Below are 18,273 nucleotides of genomic sequence, written 5' to 3'. Positions count from 1 at the left end.
CTTGAATTATGTAGCCCAAAATCAGTTTTTGATGAAAAGAAAAACAGTCAATAAACAATCAGTGTTTTGGAGATTTTGCATTTCAGTGGATTATTTTTGGTCCAATAACAAGCTCTTGAGATGTTTTTAGTATATTCACTGTTCCTGTCATTTACTCATTTACTCAACGGCATATTTCCTCTCTCTAACCATAGAAACCTAATTTGAACTTTTCCAAGTGAGGATTCGTATCTACCGTAGCAAAACCAAACATCCCTTTTATCTGGTACTTAACACTTCCCTAGAGCCTCCAGCTACGTCTTTCACCTCCATCCCTCTGTTTTACTGCATTTTAACCACCTGTCTACCTTACTCTCTCCCACACAACAACTCATGACGTTTCAGCAGATTTTCATTCCTTAAGACTACAAGGCCTTCTTCCTCTGCATCCTGCCTGGATAAGATGCTTTAACATCATTGGAAAAGATTCCCTTTGTCAATAAAGTTTGCAAAAAAAACCTGTGTTTTTTTGTTTCTGACAGTTCTTGGTTAGTTCAATTGCAAACTGGTGAAGAAAAAATGTCAGAAATATTTCAAGGAACAGGATGAAAAACTAGAGGAATTAAAGGGAAAAGGAAAGAAATCAAGTTTAGAGAGAGTTGATTTGAGTAAAAGTGTTGGGACGATAAAAGGTTTGGAGAAGACTGAGAGATAAAGAACTGGTGGAGACGTGAGTCACTGTGGGTCTGAAACTGAATCTGTTATGATCCCAACCAGTGGAAGGTGTGGGAGGAAAGTTTCTCATTAGTGATCCAGCTACAGTGTTAAAGACCTAGCAACAGGGACACGGAGCCGGAGAGCACTGAAGAAACTAACTTTGACTAACGGTGGTACGTGAAGACATGAACAATTTGCTTCTTTTCCTCTCAGGCTCAGTCCAATGACAGTAAACCAGCAGGAACCTGTCTTTGCCAGAAAACACCTGTTGGCTGTTGAAGTGTAAATTACTGCAGTGTTATGGTTTTAATGGGAAGATGATAAGTGAATGTTATTGCATTTTTGTATATAGTAAAAACTTATGACAGGATGTGTTGCATATTTGAGTGCGGCAGAGTTAAATTACCTTGTCGTTGTACAATGTTTGTTTAGGTCTTTGAAAAGAAAGGCTATTCTTTTATTTTAACACTAATACACAATTTTTGATCAACTGGCCCAATGCAATTTAAACTTGGTTGAAACTGTTTTGGTTCAGAGCAAAGCTCAATTTCTGGACTCTTTACTGACCACTCAACAGCATGGCCGAATACAGACTGATAGCTGCGCAGATGTAACTGGAGCCAACGGCAAGTTAGCACATTTTTTTGTTTCTAAATAAAATCCCTCCATATGAATACATTTGGTGAAATATATTTTACTAATGTGAATTACTGGAACTGGTCAATTATTGTAACATCACATGAACTGCATTTGATGTATTTTCATGTATGTAATTCCAATTTAACCCATTGGAACTTATTTTTGCTAATTCTTTCCACCAACAACCTTTCTAAGTGTCCTTGGACCTAAAAGTTGGAGTTTTGTGACAATAAACCAAAACAAATATTCATCTAAAACAACATTTCTGTTATTAATAGCCAACAAGCTTTAATGTTAGCCATGCATTAGCTTAAAATGTTAGTTAGCTCCAAAGGTTAAGCTAATAACTAGCTCTGGTAGGTTTATCTGAAGTTAGCTAATGGTTAGCTTTGTGTTTGCTAACGCATCAAATACTGAGTTGACAAACCTACCATTTCATTTGTACTATCTGAGTACATTAGGAAGGAATGCTTGTTGTTCCCCTGAAACAAATGCTTTACATTTAATAAAAAGTTAGCAATAAACGTTCAACACCCAGTAAGATCTGTTTTTGTTGAGGTTACAATATTCTCACAGAACCAGCTGCATTTTCAAGTTTATACTTAAATCTACTGACAAATATTAATGACTACAAAAAATATTTGGCAATATTTTGACAAAATTTAAAGTGAAAACCAGCAGCGGAACGTACAAAGCAACGCAAGCAAAGCCTAAGGCTGGAATGTATACACAATGAAAACGGAAACATTTCCAAATGCAAAATTCACACGTTTTTGGTGAAGTTTTCATCGCACGATGGCCTCGGACAAGTTTTCAGGTTGATAATTTGGTTAGCAAATCTGTACAACATTATAATACTCTTCAAACTGATCTTAGTCTGTCTTACAAAACGGGAAATCACCTAGTTGTCTTTGCCAATTTTTAAAGTTAAACTTAGTGAAAACAAATACAATAAATATCTCCTTTTTTGTTTTTTCTGTTCCTGAAATCAAAACAACAGGACACAACACTTTGAAAACGTAACACTTTGCATCTTAAGGGGATGGGATGAAGTACATTAAAGGCATCAAAAGCAACAAAAACAAACAAATATCCTGTCAGAAACATTAGTACGTGCCATATTTGACAGTAAAACAAATACTGATCTAAAGCAAACGGATACCAGGAACTTCAACGGCTTACTATATCTTACTTTGAAAACATTAATTTGTCTCAAACCAGGATACATAAGAGCAAACACCGGTATCATGGTTATTGTGCAAAACACCTGATTTATACGCATCAGGAGAAAGTCAACTAAAAAAAAAAAAAAAAAAAAATTATTAAAGCACCTATGCTTTAATAAATGTTGGTGGAACCTGAACAAGAGCTTTACTGTCAGTAGCTCTTACTCATATTCACAAACATTCAGAAATCACAAAAGTAACACACAAATAGTCTGTTCTGAGGTTGAATTTCACATTTATAAGCCTGTATTTCTGTACACGTAAATAAAGATGGCTTGGCATTTGTAAAACATTTAGAAAGCAGTGCATTTTAGATAAATATGTACATCGTAAGCTGTACAATAGACACAAAAAAAGCAACAGTGGGGCTGTCACTTTTCTTCATCTCAAAAGTTCAAAGCGGTTTTGTTTTTGGTCCTCAGTACGCAGAAACAAAAGGATGAGTTTAAGTTCTGGGATGGACTGAATAACTTCGTACTAGAAGTTATGGAAACTGATAGGAAAATGCTAGAAGACAGAAATTTAACACAAACTACGCAGTGGAGCGTAGCGCATTGGTGTTAAAAGGATTTTCTTTTTAAAGTGCTCATCAATTAATTCAATCACGTTAGTTAGTATTTTTTTTCTCCAGATAAAGGGATTCATATGTGAATTGTGGAGTCATAATCCTAATAAAAAGGATACACTTCATCGTTCGTGTGGTCGTGTATCGATGAATAAATTATAGAAATTGATCGCATCGGGATTATCTAGAAGTCTTGATGAATAATAAAAGTCTTTGAGGTATTACAAACAGGCAGCACTGATCTAGAAATAATAATAACAAAAAAGTATTTTGAGAAGACGTCACAAAATCAGGGCGGCGCACAATTAACTGAATCAAAAATGATCTGACAAATAAAAACTTAAATCGTCCAGGCGCGTGTTCTGAAATTTTTACACTTCCAAGATTGGATGTTCCTATGCTACATGTTGATGAGACAGCAACGCTGTAAAGATTCGCTGCTTTCTCACAAAGGCACTGGCAGCTAGCTAGACTCTTCCTACCAACAATCCATGCCAACAGGGGGCGCAGCGATTAAGTTACCTGTCTCTGAATCTCTCGTGCTGCGGGAGCCCGATCGGTGGATTCAAGCAGAAAGATCATGTCGAAGTGGGATCAGGCCGAATAGACCTGGGGTTATAATCCTTCAATCCTGAAGATCAGCGTCGGTCAGCACAAATCTAATCGTCGCGTGAGCACAGAATCAAAAAGACGGACGCCAGCAGTCAGCAGATCCGCCGGTTACCAGCTGAACAGAGAGTTCTGTCCGAGCGTCATGAAGTAGATCTGGCTGCTGCCGCCGGACTGCACCGAAGCAAAGAACACCTGCAACACGGAGAACAGTTTTGGTGGCGTGTTAAGTTTGATCTCAAAGCCGTGTATGAAGCTGTTATGATTTGGGAAGAAATTAGTGCTGTCAATTGATTAAAAATTTTAATCGGATTAATCACACACAGTAGCGCTGCGATTAATCATAAATAATCTCTATGCCTGACTTCATCCAACCAATTAAATGAAACCAATTATCTGACTTTTTTGGTTGTTTTTTGTAGCAGAAAGCAGGTGATGTAGTCAAGTAGCAGCAAACTTGTTCTGACAGATAAAATGAGATAATTTTCTAATTCTTAGGTGCCCCCGTTCCTTCCTGATGCTGCCCTGGGCAACTGCCCATACCAAAAACTGCCAGTGTATGCACGCTTTCAAAAAAACGTTTTAGTGTCTCGAACCAACAGTGTCTCGAACCAATTTGGAAACGCTCCTCTCCATTCGTTTCCTGTGGAACTTGTGTGACGAGGCGCCAGTCTCTGGTCCTCACCAAGTCCAGTGAACGGCGTAATTCCTACATTTGAAATTTGGAGCTTGTACACCTAGACATCTATGAGCTAGCAGCGCAACATGAGACAGTTGAAAAAGGTTCAACTTTTGCCTTCCACCGTCGTTTGCCTCTCCCATAACGCCCTGAGGTGAACGAGGTAACCCTCCACCGGAGAGAGGCTCTCTGGTCAAAGTAGGTAGTTTGATTAATGTGCGTTTTGTAATATTAACAGGTAAAAATTTTCAGATAAAGCACGTGTTAACGCGTTAACGTTGCTGGTCATCTCACCTTGTCATTCCTCTCACACAGGAACTTGAGTTTCTGGGCCTTTTTGTGCATGAACACTCCGTCCAGGTTCCCCGTGTTGGCCGACCTCAACTCTATTGCCTTTTCTCCCCACCCCATCACCTGGTTGGACTGAAGGTAGGCTGGACAAAAACGGACGGACAGAGATGAGTCTTCAGCAGAGGACGTAACCACTTCCACGTTTTTGCTCACAACGTTTTCTGTGCCTCTGATTACCGACAGATGTTGGCATCTCGCCCCACTGCAGCACCGTATCCTTGGTGATGCGGCCGTATGTGTCGATGTAGACGCCCTCGTCTTCGTAGCAAACCAGGACCTCGGTCCCGGCTTTGTTGGGCAAAATGATGATGGCGTGAGGATGGACGGGACCCTGGATCTGTTCAACAGACACAAAAGCAAAATTCTTAAAAATAATTTTAAAAAAGGAACAGTTTTGAAGCAACATACAGAAAAAGGTGGCAAAAAAATTCTCTTATTTTTTGAAAGATCGTTTCTACAAATTATTTTAGCAATAGTCCACAGGGTATAGCAGAAGGAAGACAAAGGATTTATTTTTGTTTCTTTATATCTATGTTATATCTATGTACTTATTTTAATCACATAAGTCTCTGTATTTGATATGTAGCTCTTATTTGGATAAAAGGAGACGTTTACCCACGTTGCTTTGCAAAAGTTCCCTGAATTTCTCAGCTGTGAGGACTTCACCTCACCCTCTGATTTAGTGCTGAACTAATTCCAAACCTTTAATTTCCCTCTCATAAAGTCACATGTGATTTTAATTTGGAAGTTGCTCGGACATATCGTTATACTAATAAAAAAAATACTCAAATCTTCCTGCTTTGTCCACTCGACCACAAAAATCCCAACATTTTTCTTACAGCTTGCAATGAATCTGCTTCAGATTTTGATCACAATACAATAAGCTAAGAACATTACTGACAGCTTTTCTATCTATTAAACAGTTGAATTGTAACTTTATTTTGTGTAAAGTTGCTGTTTGTTGTTGTTGCCGTATGGCTGGCTCTGGGTCAGTTTCACCTTTCATCCTCCTTCCACTTCACACTCTAGTGATTGAGTAATTACTCGATTACTAAAATAATCCTTTACATCAGCCCTAATTAAAAGCACATGCTATTTATGTCTTCAAAAACATTTTTCTAACCATCCTAGAAACTTTCATTCTGTTCATGGGCAGCTATTCCAAGAAATTTTCTTAAACCATATAAGAAGCAAAATCTGTTTAAATCTAAATTTACTGACCTGGTCACAATATGCAGTTCAGAAATATGAACTTTATTTGACTAATTTGTCTAAAAAATGGGGGGAGAGGGGAAATAGAAAAAAAAATTCCTATTGGATGGAAAACAAAAGACTCAAATATCTTCCTAACTTCCTATCAGTGCCATATTTTCACTAAATAAAACATCACGCCTCCCATCCTTTTGGAAGAAGGAACAGAAGAATGAAGAAATGAAGAAAACAATAATGATAAAATAAAACAACAGAACAATGTGTCACTTAAAAAAAAAAAAAAAAAAGCCCCTCCAGAGTTACGGTCAGCGTTCAGAGCTGGCGGCAGGAAGCGGGTAAAGTTTCATACGTTACCGGAATGCGAGCCACCACAATCCTGAGCATGAGGACCGGCATCCACAGGCGCAACGCAATCTTAATCCTCTGTCTCGGAATCAGCATTGTTGGATAGTTTACCGCCAACATCCACAGGTGCGTGGATATGGTGTGTGTGTGTGTTTGCCTTTTTAGGTGAGAGAAGGCAATGTGTGAGTCATTGTTGTGCCAGGATGATTAGATGAATTTCTATCAACAGCACTGAGGAAACCCAAACCCCAGTTTAGAGTGAATGGTGCAGGGAGGCGCGAATGGGATGCGCACATACCAGGAGGTGTGTGTGCATGTGTGTGTGTGTTTAAGAGAGCGTATGGCCGCGCAGCTACGGAGAAGGCGTGTGAAGAGTCTGTTAGAGTGTTAAAAGCAAGTGGAAGTGAGTGGATTTTAAAGCTGAAGTGGGAGAGTGAAGGTTTTTCTGCAAGTGTGTCAGAGAGAGAGATGACGTTTGCAGCTGCAGCAGCAGTTTAAGGCACCAGTAGTAGGCAGACTCGCCTAATATACCCAGAGAGGAGGGAGAGGGGAAAAATGTCTCACCAGGAGCCAGAGCAGGTCAGAACTGACACTCAGAGTTAATGATGGCAGAAGGAGGACAGGACGAGTGTATTTTTAGAGCTTCTCTCTCCCTTCACTGACGCCACTCCTACTCATCGGGTGCAAGCAGCACACATGTTGCCGTTGCAGAGTGTGTCATTTATCAACCTTTTTTTTTCCCCCTATTCAAACAGAAAACTTTTATCTGAGGAACAAAACTGTAATTCGTCTGCATCAAACTAAACTTGTTAGCTCAAAACTTCTTGAATAATTTCAGAAGACTTTAAAGGAGACAAGAGATTTATCTATGCCAGTGATGCAAAGAGAAGAGGGATGGAAAAGAGATGAAGAGCAACTTCAAATCCATTATTCAAGCGGGAGAAATTGCTTTATGCGCCAGCCACCCACTCGGTCTCACCACAACATCATTCAGCGTTTCTGCAGGTTTCACCAACTCAAATTTAAGACTTTTTAAGAGCGTCACGAATGGAATTGAAGATCTCCGTCTGCACAAAAATGTACAAACGTTGCTCAGCCACCTGACAATGCATTTGCACTCAACCCAGGATAGACGCAAAAAATAAAATGCAACATCCCGACCTCCATCTCCCTGCTGGAGGCCATAAAAACTGCCCACTGACCATGACCACTGTTGGTTTTAGCCGTCAGCTTGTCGACAGCTTGTCTTAATTTTATGCGTGATGTAACAAAGGGAAAAGAGACGCAGTGCTTTGCTACTAATAGTCAACACCATGGCATCTAGATAACAAGATCTGGAAAGGTTTTAATCAAAATAAAATAGCGAGGGACGTAGGTCAGTTATGCTAGCTTGACTTTGACAACTGTGACATGTAGATGTGCTGCAGAATTTGATTCAACTCAGTTAAGAAAAAAGGTGACCCACACTCCAAGTCTGACAGATCATGAGCAGAGAAGGAGTTTAAATTAGCCGATCAACCACCGCAAAATAAACATCACTCTTTGTGTGGGAATAGAGTGAGAGGTTTTTCAGTGTTCAATCCCAATACATTAATGGTATTGTTCTCAGTCAGTTGCCACGGCAACGAGTCTGTGTGTAGTATAGCCAACAGAGAGTAAGAAGGGGTTAAGGTAAGGTTCTGGGTTATTCTTTGACGGTTTTTCTGTGTTATTTTCCCTTGGCTGTGGCGCGCTGCACCAAATCAATCACACCAAGATCTACAGGTTTGGTTTTGTTAACGAAACGTCCGACAGCGACAGAGCGGATACGGATGGACGGAAACTAAAAGAATCTTCTTTTTGCCCTCATGCCAATAACATTAGTAGCTAGTTAGCGGTAGCTTGAACCATCTCGAGTCACAAAATGCAGTGAAGATATTATCTGAGTGTGACTCAAACTTTTGCCTGTCAAAATAGTCTCACTAAAAAAAACAACAAAAAAAAAAAAACAACAACAAACAGAAAACATGAGATTAAATAGTCCTACCAAGATAAAGTTTAAGGCCTGCGAGCTCACCTTTATTTTTTAAATGAATTTAAAGCATTTTAAGACCTTCATTTTTAAATAGATGAATGTAGGACTTTTTAAGGATGTGAACATGCTGCCATTAACAAAACAATGTCTGCCTCTTTCACCTTATAGCGTGACTTTAAATGTTGTTAAAACAACAACAAAAAAAGCATGCTTAATAGGAAGTGTTGAGTCTAAATGTAGCCGTGAGTCACCATCGTCTACAGTCAGCTTTATGTGCCCACATGCAGCAGAGGAATGGGGAAAAAAAACAGGCAAAACAAAAGAGGCTTCTCCAGCGGTGATTCTCCAGCAGTGGGCGTTTTGTTCACATTCGACACAAACTGATTTGCAGAAATGTGAGAAAGCTTCTTAAAGTTTGAAACGGCTCCCATGTTTCAGCCACAGACTGCTTCATAACTGGTTACTGTTAACCAAACCCTGCATGTCATGTAAACTAGACAGACATTAGGCCAGTCATAGTCAGGAATAATGACTGGTTAGAGCCTGTATGACCAGTGTTGAAGGAGACGGTAGTGATTAGGTCTGATACAACAACAGAGTTTGCTGAACAATAAATTGTCCCAAGAATTACTGTGATAAACGACAATATTGTCATTTTGAGACCTTTTGTAACGAATATAATAATAATGCTATAATAATAACGCGAGAAAGATCAAACAAACTTTCATTCCTAAAAAACATAGAACTATTTCAAATATCCAAAATAAACCAAACAAACAAAACAATTAAAAATGATTATGAAGTCTCTGTAACCAAAACCGTATTTCAAAAAACACAACAGTCAAGGAAAACAGGCAAGAAGGAAAGGCAGTGCAGACTAACAACTTCGTATTGGGTGTCAAATGTTTGCGGCGTTTCTCAAAATGGCGGCTGTCCAAACGGAAATGATCGCGCTCGTTTTAATGCGATTACACTGATTTATTGATTTTTGTGGCAGGCTTATCAACGACGAATGTTGAAAACCTGTAGCAATAGAACATGTCAGACACAGAGGTTGCAGTATTGGAGGATCTGACGGCTCTACAGGCTGCAGAGGAGAGCAGAGAGGACAGCAGGAGAAGTGAACAACAACAGTGACTAACATCAGTAGACGGTGAGTAGGAGGTGGAGCACAACTTCTCCAGAGATTCACACCGGAGACGCAGAAAGCAGGGATGGAAATAAAACGGGTGGGGGCAGAAATATAATCACTGCTCGGAAGAATCCAACAAGCAACACCAACAATCATCAGTCCAAGGGCAGAGTTAATGCAAACCAGTGCCAGGATGTTGGGTCAGAACCGATCCTGGTTCCTGTTATCTGACAGCAGGGCTGCACTGTGTGGAGCTTAAAGGCATTTCCTTCTCATTTTCTAGATGACAGAATTTTACACCAGCGCCTGCACTCGATGTTTAAGGGGAATTTGTGTATTCTACCTTTAATTTATAGTTAACTAAAGTCTAATCTGGAGCATTTACAGAGCATGTCAGCAGCAGGAGGCAGCCAGTCCAGCTGGAGCTCTAGAAGAGTTTGAGAAGCAGCTCTTCAGTTTGAATTACTAATTATTGGTTGCTGCCCAACATAGCCTGCATTTACTTTGTTTAAAGTAAATGCATTTACATTTTGGCACTTTCTCACAAAAAACCCCTTTTATAAATTTTATAAAGATTTTAACGTGGTAAACCAATACAAAAATAACTGAAGTGAAATTAAAAGAAAGAAAAAAAAACGAAGGTTTTTCAATTTTTATTTCCCTGAAAAGTATGTTGAGTATTAAGTAATTAATATGTTGTCAAACCAACATTCAATACGTTTTTTTTTTGTTTTGTTTTTTTTTTTGTATTTTCTCCATTGTTCTTTGCATGAAAGTGTTTATTTTGGGTTTGAGGAGGGCAGAACGCAAATTGGACTATTACATAAAACAAACACAAACAGTTATAGTTTGTGTTTTAATGTGCCGCAGCGTGGACGAGCTTAGGAGGGATGAACAGCTGCGCGTGTCAGAACGCTGTCGGGAACAGAGCAGGAGCTTACGTGCGTAGGCAGGTAGAGGTCGTACGGCGTTCCGGAGTCAACATCGATGGCGTGGAAACCAGACAATGAGCCATAGATGACCTTTAACCTTTGACCTTCCTCCACGGTCAGGTCGACAGACAGAGGTTTTTGAGGCAGGGACCTGAAGGACTGAATACAAACAGAACAACTGAATGAATAAAGATATAAAAGCAGGAATCCATCTTGAATTATGGTTTTCCAACCAACAGCTGAGCAGCAGATAAAAACGGCCCCGTCGTTGACGGTCATGCCATCTCGCACAAAGTATATTTTTGGACGTTTCTGAGGAGAGAGGGTTAAACTATAAGGCTACAGGAGAAAAAGTGGCTCAGGTCCCAGAGGACAGAAATAAACGGGACACAGCTCCGAGTGTGAGGCTCGTTCTCTGGATGAGGAAGTGACCTTGTTAGGTTTTCTACCAGGCGTCTCCCTGACAACGCAAAGGATACAAAGATGACGGTGGATAGCGTGGTTAGCTGCTGACTTTTAGTTCAAATAATAGCACATGGAAAAAAAAAAGATGTGTTGTTCATCTGACCAAACACTTGAGATTCAATCTTTGACTCCAAGAATAAAACCAAAATGAAAGGTTATTAATTTTATTTTTGTTTTTTTCAATGATACAAACCTTGAAGGCCATGAACTTGTGGTAGGGTTTGGGAGCCCAGGCGTACACCTCCACCGCGTTCTTCAACGCAATCACCAAGAACTTGATCTTCTCATATCGCACTGAAACAGGAAGGGAAAAAAAATAAGGACAGCAGCTAACAAACATATTCACACCTCCACTTTTGAGCTTTTTTGTGCTTTGATGGGATTTTATGTGATAGGAGAACACAAAGTACAAACATGACTTGAACAATCATTGTTAAAAAAATAAATGTAAACGGTGTGGTGTGCTTTGCTATTTAGCATCCTCAACGTAAATGCATGGAAGAATCAGTTTATCAAGCGATTAAAGTGGCAAATCATTTACAGCAGTAATTATTGAAAATATTCATTTCCTACAATCTACATTTACCATTTTTTGTCCAATTTTCTGCATTAAGATCAGAAGTTTGACTACACCATTGTGACACATGCACATGCTTCCATTAATGTAACCCTTAAAAAAATTATGTTTTATTAGCTTTATTTATTTTTTTGGTCAATTTAATTTTTTATTTTTTGGTTTTAGTTCACAATAATGTTGCTTTGATTTTGCAAGATAACTTACAGACTTGTAGCTAGAGACGATTAATATTGGTCGCAACACATTAGTCAGAATTGTTTTAGTTAAAATTGCCACATAAACTAAAAATTTTATGGCTTTAAATGTCTAATTTTTCCTATTATTATTGTTCTTTATTGCTGCGCAGTGTCTTTGAGTGCTTTATAAACAAACAAATGTATGAAAAATAAAGACATTTTTCATTTTCTTCCATTTAGAGTGCTTTTAAATATTTTTACAGCTCTTTTTTTTGGAGTTCCACATGGTGGGGGACCTCCATATATGGGCATGTTTCCCCTCAACATGTCACTGCAGTGTTCACTTACCCACTTTATAGTGAACGCAGCCCTCCAAGTCACCTACTGAGGTCCAGCCCTGCCTCTTCTCCACGTCTGGGTCGTTATGGAGAATCTTGTTCCTTAACCAGGACAGGTAGTACAGACGCAGCTTGTTCTTTTTGCCTGCACGGTTTAAAAGATGGAGTCACAAAGAGGCAGAAAACAACGTCAACACGTCCTGCAGAAACGGGTATGTGTTCAACGTGTGTTGAACAGTAGCACTTCTAATTACATAGCGCCGTCGTTCTCTGACAATCAGTCTGGCATACCTGATATCGTAATCAGGACATTAAGTCCCTCCAGTACATCCATCTGCTGAAACCTTCGTCTGCTGATGAGCGAGTAGACCTTCCCTTGGCCGCTCCGATCCAGCAGCCACAGGCCATTTTCCGTCCCCACTAACAGGTTCACACCTGCAGGACCCAACACACACATTGTTCAGCGTGTGCACGGTCACGAGAGTGGTCCCGTGATTAACAGATGGTGAACAAAGCAAAGGAAAAAAGTGGAAGAGGCTAAATTAAAGATAGGTTTGTCCCATAAAAGCACAGAATTGCATATTCAGTATATTAAAAAGCAGCAAAGCTACAAACCCCAAAGTCCGGCACACAGGACCTCAGCGTTGAATTTCTTCTTGTATTTGCGGATCTCCGGAGTGTCGCTCTGCGGTCGAATGTTGGTGGGGTTGACGTTCACCACTGAGCCCTTTCTGTGAAATTCCCTCTTTAGCGGCTCACCCTTCATACCTGCTGCACAATCAGACATGAAACATACACCTGAGTTTCACTCTTTTTTAAATGTTTACACAAATATCTAATATTCCATATCCAGTGACTTTTGTCATTTAAAATATATATATATATATATATATATATATATATATATATATATATATATATATATATTCATTCCCCTTGAAGACTTTTTAGGTTACAACCGACACATAATGCATAATTAATGCTGCAACAAAACTGACAGAAGTTTCTGTAGGGGGAGAAAATTTAAAAAGTGGAAATGCAGGCTATACAGTAAAACGTTTCCTATACCGACATAGCCAGAAAGGCCGATCAGCGACAAAGATATTCATTTTAGATGAAACTAAAGTGGAACTGTGTGGACAAAATGTGGATGCTTGTAAGCCTGGTGACACCAGTATGGGGGCGGCAGCATCATGTTGTGAGGCTTTTTTGCTGCAGGAGGAACTGGTGCACTTCTTAAAAGAGATGGCATCATGAGGAAAGAACATTATGAGGAAATATTGACGCAACATCTCAGGATTTCAGCCAGGAAGTTAAAGTTCAGGTGTAAATGGGTTCAGCAGTGAGCACCGCTCACTGAAAAGTTAGCTGGGCTAACCCTAAAGCACTAATCATAAACCTTAGCTTCACTAACAGTAAAGCACTAAGATAACAGTGCTTAGCAGAAGCTAATGATAAAGCACTAACTTCAATTCAAATTTAACATGCCCTTGAGAGGCTACAAACCTCAAACACCAATTTAATTTTGACATTTTAATTTACATATAATGCCCCTACATGTTGTATTGATGTTTGTATCTTGGTCTCTACTGTCCATGTTTTATTTTGTCCCTGTAAGTTTCCTGTTGAAATCAAGTTAAGACAAACAGTCTTTACCCACTTTAAAATAAGAGCAGAAATATAAATGATTAACTATTTGAACAATTCTGAACATGTGACATCTGTCAAACATTATTCAACTGAAAGTTTGAATAAAGCTTTATAATTTAGCTGGAAAAGCTAACTAAGGGGAAACTTAGCGCACTAAATGTTTTCAAAGTTAGCTAGAACGAAGGCTGGTAGCACATTAGCTTAAGTGTGCCCACCGCTGAATGGGACTTGCAAATGGACAGTAACTCAAAGGATACAGCAGGAATGGGCCAGAACTCCAGCAAACTATTGTGAGCAACTTGCGAAAGGAACCCAAGATGTCTGACCCAAGTGCTACCGGTCAAAGGCAACGCTACCAAACACTGAGGAAATGTCTGGAAACATCGGATTGTGAGGACATCAATAAAGAACTCATATGTTCTCTTTCCATATATTATTGTGTTATTTAGCAAACAGAAATAATTTAGGTCATCCTATCTGACCTTAAACAATAGACGTTTGGTCTGATTTAACTTCTAAACTGTATGTGTCTTTTTATTTAGTGTACGTAAACGTCTGGTTTCACCGGTACGTATAAACACTTACTTGGACTCTGTGGAGGGGATGATATGGGGATCAGTCTTGGGTCGATGAAGGACAAAGAGGAAGAAGAGCAGGTGCTTTTTCCAGACGGACTGCTAACAGCCTGGTCAGAACAGCAGCACATTCATATTGTGAATCTCTTGGACTGTTTAGGTTAGATACAAACTACCCATGACTTCAAAGGCAAGAAGTAAATTCTATTATTTTCTGCTTCCTATTCTGTTGATATCATTTCTTTTTTTATTCTTTTTTTAAAAGAAACAAAGATAATTTGAGGTCAAGATAAATACAGTTACATTGATTCAACAACGATAACACCACAGAAAAATGTGGACAACTTTTGTCATTACTGAATTGGTATTACTACACCACTACCGCCCTCTGGTGGATAAATGGAGTGATGCCACAGATTGTGTAATTCAAATACCAAATAAACTCCCAAACATTTAGTACTTCTCACATCTATCAGAATCAGACAACAGTGTCATCTGCCACCCAGTTCCCACTGGTGTTATTTATCCATTTACTCCACGATAAATGAATGGCAAAAAATATAGAATAAAAATTTGCCAGGGAAATACGGTGGCCCTTAAGTGCAATCCACTTCAACAATTCACTAAGTTTAACTACAAATTGAAGAGCACAACAACATTAACTAAGCACAGCTACAAATTAAGAAAACACAACATTAGCAAAATGGAAGAGGCAGGTCTTAGTGGGAAAGTGGGAGAGAACAAATTCAGTTTTTCTGGCATTTGCTCTCCCTGTTTAGATGAGCAAAGACGGCCACAGTGCTATGTACTGTCCAAACTGTGAAAAAGAACGAAGCTGAGCTCTGTAGTTTGTCCCGACTCAAATTATTCTTGGATATGTTAGTTGCATTTGCATCACTGGCAACAAATTTTCAACAAAAGTGCTAAAGAAAGAATAACTTTGGGTTCTAAAACCAAAAGCTCCGTCATTCATCAGTGATGTCTTAGATTTCCCACTGAGACCTACCTCTTCAGTGTCTTCTTAACTTGTAGCTGTGCTTAATGTGTTTTTGAACATGTTGTTGTGTTTTTTTCAATTTGCAGTGGTTAGTTGATGTGGTTTGCACTTCAGAGCCACCTTTTGGTTTCGTCTGACTGAGCTCACATGCAGATCCTGCAGAGTCGGGGATCCGGGAGCCGTGGGTGAAAGCGAGTAGTTCAGTTCTCGTGTGCGGTGCTGGCTCAGAGCGTTGTGCGCCGGACTGGAGGTTTTCTGCAGGAGGTCCGGCAGCAGGTAGGTGTCGTCCGAACCCAACCGGGACATCTGTGGAACCGAGAAGAACGTCAAGAGGCTGGATAATCCTAGAAAAGGGAGTTCATCGTTGTGTTTGTAGGTACCTGGTTAAGATTGTGGTGGGGTTGCAGGACGATGCCGTCGGGGATTCCTCTGAAGTACTTCCCTTTTCCATTGGACAGGCCGGACCTTGAAGGGCAGAGGTGGGCATTTCAGAACCACATGAAAGGATGTGGTTAAATGAATCAATCGAAACATGATCAACAATTAAATCATCCAACTTTCAGGAAGGGAAAATTATTTTCAGGTACTCCAAAAAAGTCATAGATGGCACTTCTTGAGGTTAAACCTTCTCAGAAATATCAAATCCTGCAGCCTTTCACCTGGTTCTTTCCTCATCGTCGCTGCTGCCAAACTCGTCGCTGGACGAGGAGTACTCAGTGGCCTTGTTACGTCGCCCCAGAACAGCTTTTACTCCCTTTGTGGAATGAAAACATTTGAGTCAGAATGGCAAAGAAAAAGCTAGATGATTAGACACAGATGAAGCTAAAAACATGACTAAAACAACATGCAAAGAATCTGTTTACATTTGGGTTGCATCATAATAAAACTACAATTTTTCTTTGTTCTTTAGCATTAAAAAACACATCAAACCTAAATAATAGCAAGATGTAAGAACAACAAGGGGTTATTTACTTGTGCATGTCCACTGGATGTGTCGTCAGTCTTCCTGTGCTGCTGCAGGCGGTGCTGCAGCAGAGGACTTTCAAGCTTGAACAGGCCTGAAACGCACAGACTGACTTTAGCTTTCAAAACTCCAGATTCACAGTAGTTCAACTAAGAACCGGATGTTGATCGGTTCTTAGTTGAACATCGATAATATTTCAAACAACAATGCAGTCTGTTCAGTAATAAACTCATTTGTCACCATTGTTTTTAAAAGCCACATTCAGAAACGTAAACAGAGCAGATGTGTAAGACGAACAGGTGAATGAATCTGAAAAATCAAACTGAAAAATCTGTTTGTTTGTTTTTTTGTTTTGCTCACTGTAATTAAAATATATAGCATGCATATTAAACCACTGAATGCACCATGCTACTACCAGGTGGGTCTAACAGTAACACTCCTCAGTGTGGAAGTTGTTACTGAGTGAAGATGCCTCAAAGATGGGCGTTTTCAGTACCAGGGAGCAGTTTTAGATGAAGTGAACAGTGTGGCACACTTCCGCTTATGAGCTGAGAACACACCTCATTTTTTCGTGTAGCGCAGTAGCGCTTTTGCTAACTTTGAAAATGCTTTGCGCAGTTAGCTTCCCCTCAATTAATTTTTCCGGATAAATTCCAAAGCACTAACTTACTTGGCTGTTTTCAAAATTTTCACTTGAATAAAGTTTGACATTTGTCTTAACAACTAAGTCTTAAGAAGTCAGATGTTTATATTTATGATCATATTTTGAAATATGTGAAGGCCGTTTATGCAGTATCTACGTTTCCTTTCCTCACCTTCGCTCTGTTTTTTCCCTCCCAAGAAGCTTTATTGTGCAAATAGAAAATATAGAAGAAAAAAAGTACTTTTTCATCAATATTAAGTAATTATTGACTTAAAACAAACTGATGTCTTGCTGAAAAGACACTTATAAGTTAGTTTTACCTTAATTCAAGTGTATTTAGATATTTGGACTAGAAACTAAACCAAAATTACTTGGTAAGATTTTTTGTTTTTGTAGCATATTAAATGTGGAGCAGATTATCCTACATGAAATAGGAAGTTTGTGAACTCTGACCGAGGAAAACAAGATATTTGCTTTGTTTCTTTGCTTTGCTATGACTGGTTACAGATTCCACAGAGATCTGGCTTCTGTGGGCTTTGCAACAACAACAACAACAAACATCTCTCTTTATACGGTTGGGATGCTAAGACACTCAGCCAATCGCAGTGCTTCATTTCTAAGCTGTACACAGATGTCAACCACAGCTGTCGGACAAAAGTCTGATAATATGTTCAGGGAATGTGGTAAAAGCTCAAAAAGAGTCAGATATCAAGTACAATGATAAGCCGTTATTTTGTCGAAACCAGAAGTTCACATGCACTGGTAACTCTAACTGAGCTGAAACAAGACAAGTTTGGTCTGGTTTAACGTCACACAGCGAGGACAGAAACGTGTATGTATTAAATATTACAAAAAAGAGCTAAAGAAAATAGTGTGTATGTGTTAAAAATGTCAAAGATTTTAAGTGCTGATGCTTTGATGTCTAGACCAGAACCACGGATTCAGACTTTGATTTGAGAGATTGGAGAGGACAAAAATGTTGTAAAATTGCATTTTTTTTTTGTTCTGTAGGTATTTAAACTGTCAAAAACAAAGAAAGAAGTTAATGTGTTGGACTAGAAACCTGGGTTTTGATGTGTATAACAAATAAAGCAATTTATTTTACAGAAATACATATTTTTTGTCTTTTAGTAGATTATAAAACAAGGAATGCAGTCTGGAAACTCAAAAGTACGAAATCCATGCTGCTAAAGACTGCATCAGAATCAGTAGTTACTCAAGTACAAATACTGAGTCAGTTTAGTCCAATAGAAATAATTCTATTTTAATTTACCTTGATAAAAAGAACCTCAAATTAAAATTTCTCATTTGAAGACCCCACAGAGCAGCATATCTGGACAGCACGCACCTGGGTGGTTGCTGCTAGACAAACAGCCTCCTTGAGATGCAGACCTTCCGCTCCGGTCTGCCACCAACACCGGACTGCCACTAGATGGCGACAGAGACACGCACCAGGGAGAGAGAAATGGAAGGGGGGGGGGGGGGGGG

The 18,273-nt window shown here is 39.3% G+C and overlaps 1 protein-coding gene across 1 annotated transcript in view; it reads right to left on the bottom strand.

Moving 5' to 3' along the window:
- Positions 1-80: 80 nt before the first annotated feature.
- LOC106941505 (mitogen-activated protein kinase kinase kinase kinase 4-like) overlaps positions 81-18,273 on the bottom strand; it is a 33,547-nt gene continuing 15,354 nt past the window's right edge. The window contains exons 7-20 of the mRNA XM_015024555.1: positions 18,134-18,213; positions 16,151-16,236; positions 15,838-15,932; positions 15,559-15,643; positions 15,326-15,484; positions 14,192-14,291; positions 12,572-12,727; positions 12,248-12,391; positions 11,967-12,101; positions 11,059-11,159; positions 10,410-10,559; positions 4,943-5,102; positions 4,709-4,848; positions 81-3,930 (exon numbers count right to left, since the gene is read on the bottom strand). Coding sequence (XP_014880041.1) covers positions 3,847-3,930; positions 4,709-4,848; positions 4,943-5,102; positions 10,410-10,559; positions 11,059-11,159; positions 11,967-12,101; positions 12,248-12,391; positions 12,572-12,727; positions 14,192-14,291; positions 15,326-15,484; positions 15,559-15,643; positions 15,838-15,932; positions 16,151-16,236; positions 18,134-18,213 — 1,675 coding nt within the window. The 3' untranslated portion in view covers positions 81-3,846. The remainder of the gene's footprint in view (positions 3,931-4,708; positions 4,849-4,942; positions 5,103-10,409; positions 10,560-11,058; positions 11,160-11,966; positions 12,102-12,247; positions 12,392-12,571; positions 12,728-14,191; positions 14,292-15,325; positions 15,485-15,558; positions 15,644-15,837; positions 15,933-16,150; positions 16,237-18,133; positions 18,214-18,273) is intronic.

This window comes from Poecilia latipinna, unplaced genomic scaffold (genome assembly GCF_001443285.1).
Source record: "Poecilia latipinna isolate Pla-1442-1.1 unplaced genomic scaffold, P_latipinna-1.0 Scaffold3708, whole genome shotgun sequence".
Lineage (NCBI taxonomy): Eukaryota > Metazoa > Chordata > Actinopteri > Cyprinodontiformes > Poeciliidae > Poecilia > Poecilia latipinna.
Note: the sequence above shows the minus strand (reverse complement) of the source record. Positions and strands in the feature narration are given on the sequence as shown.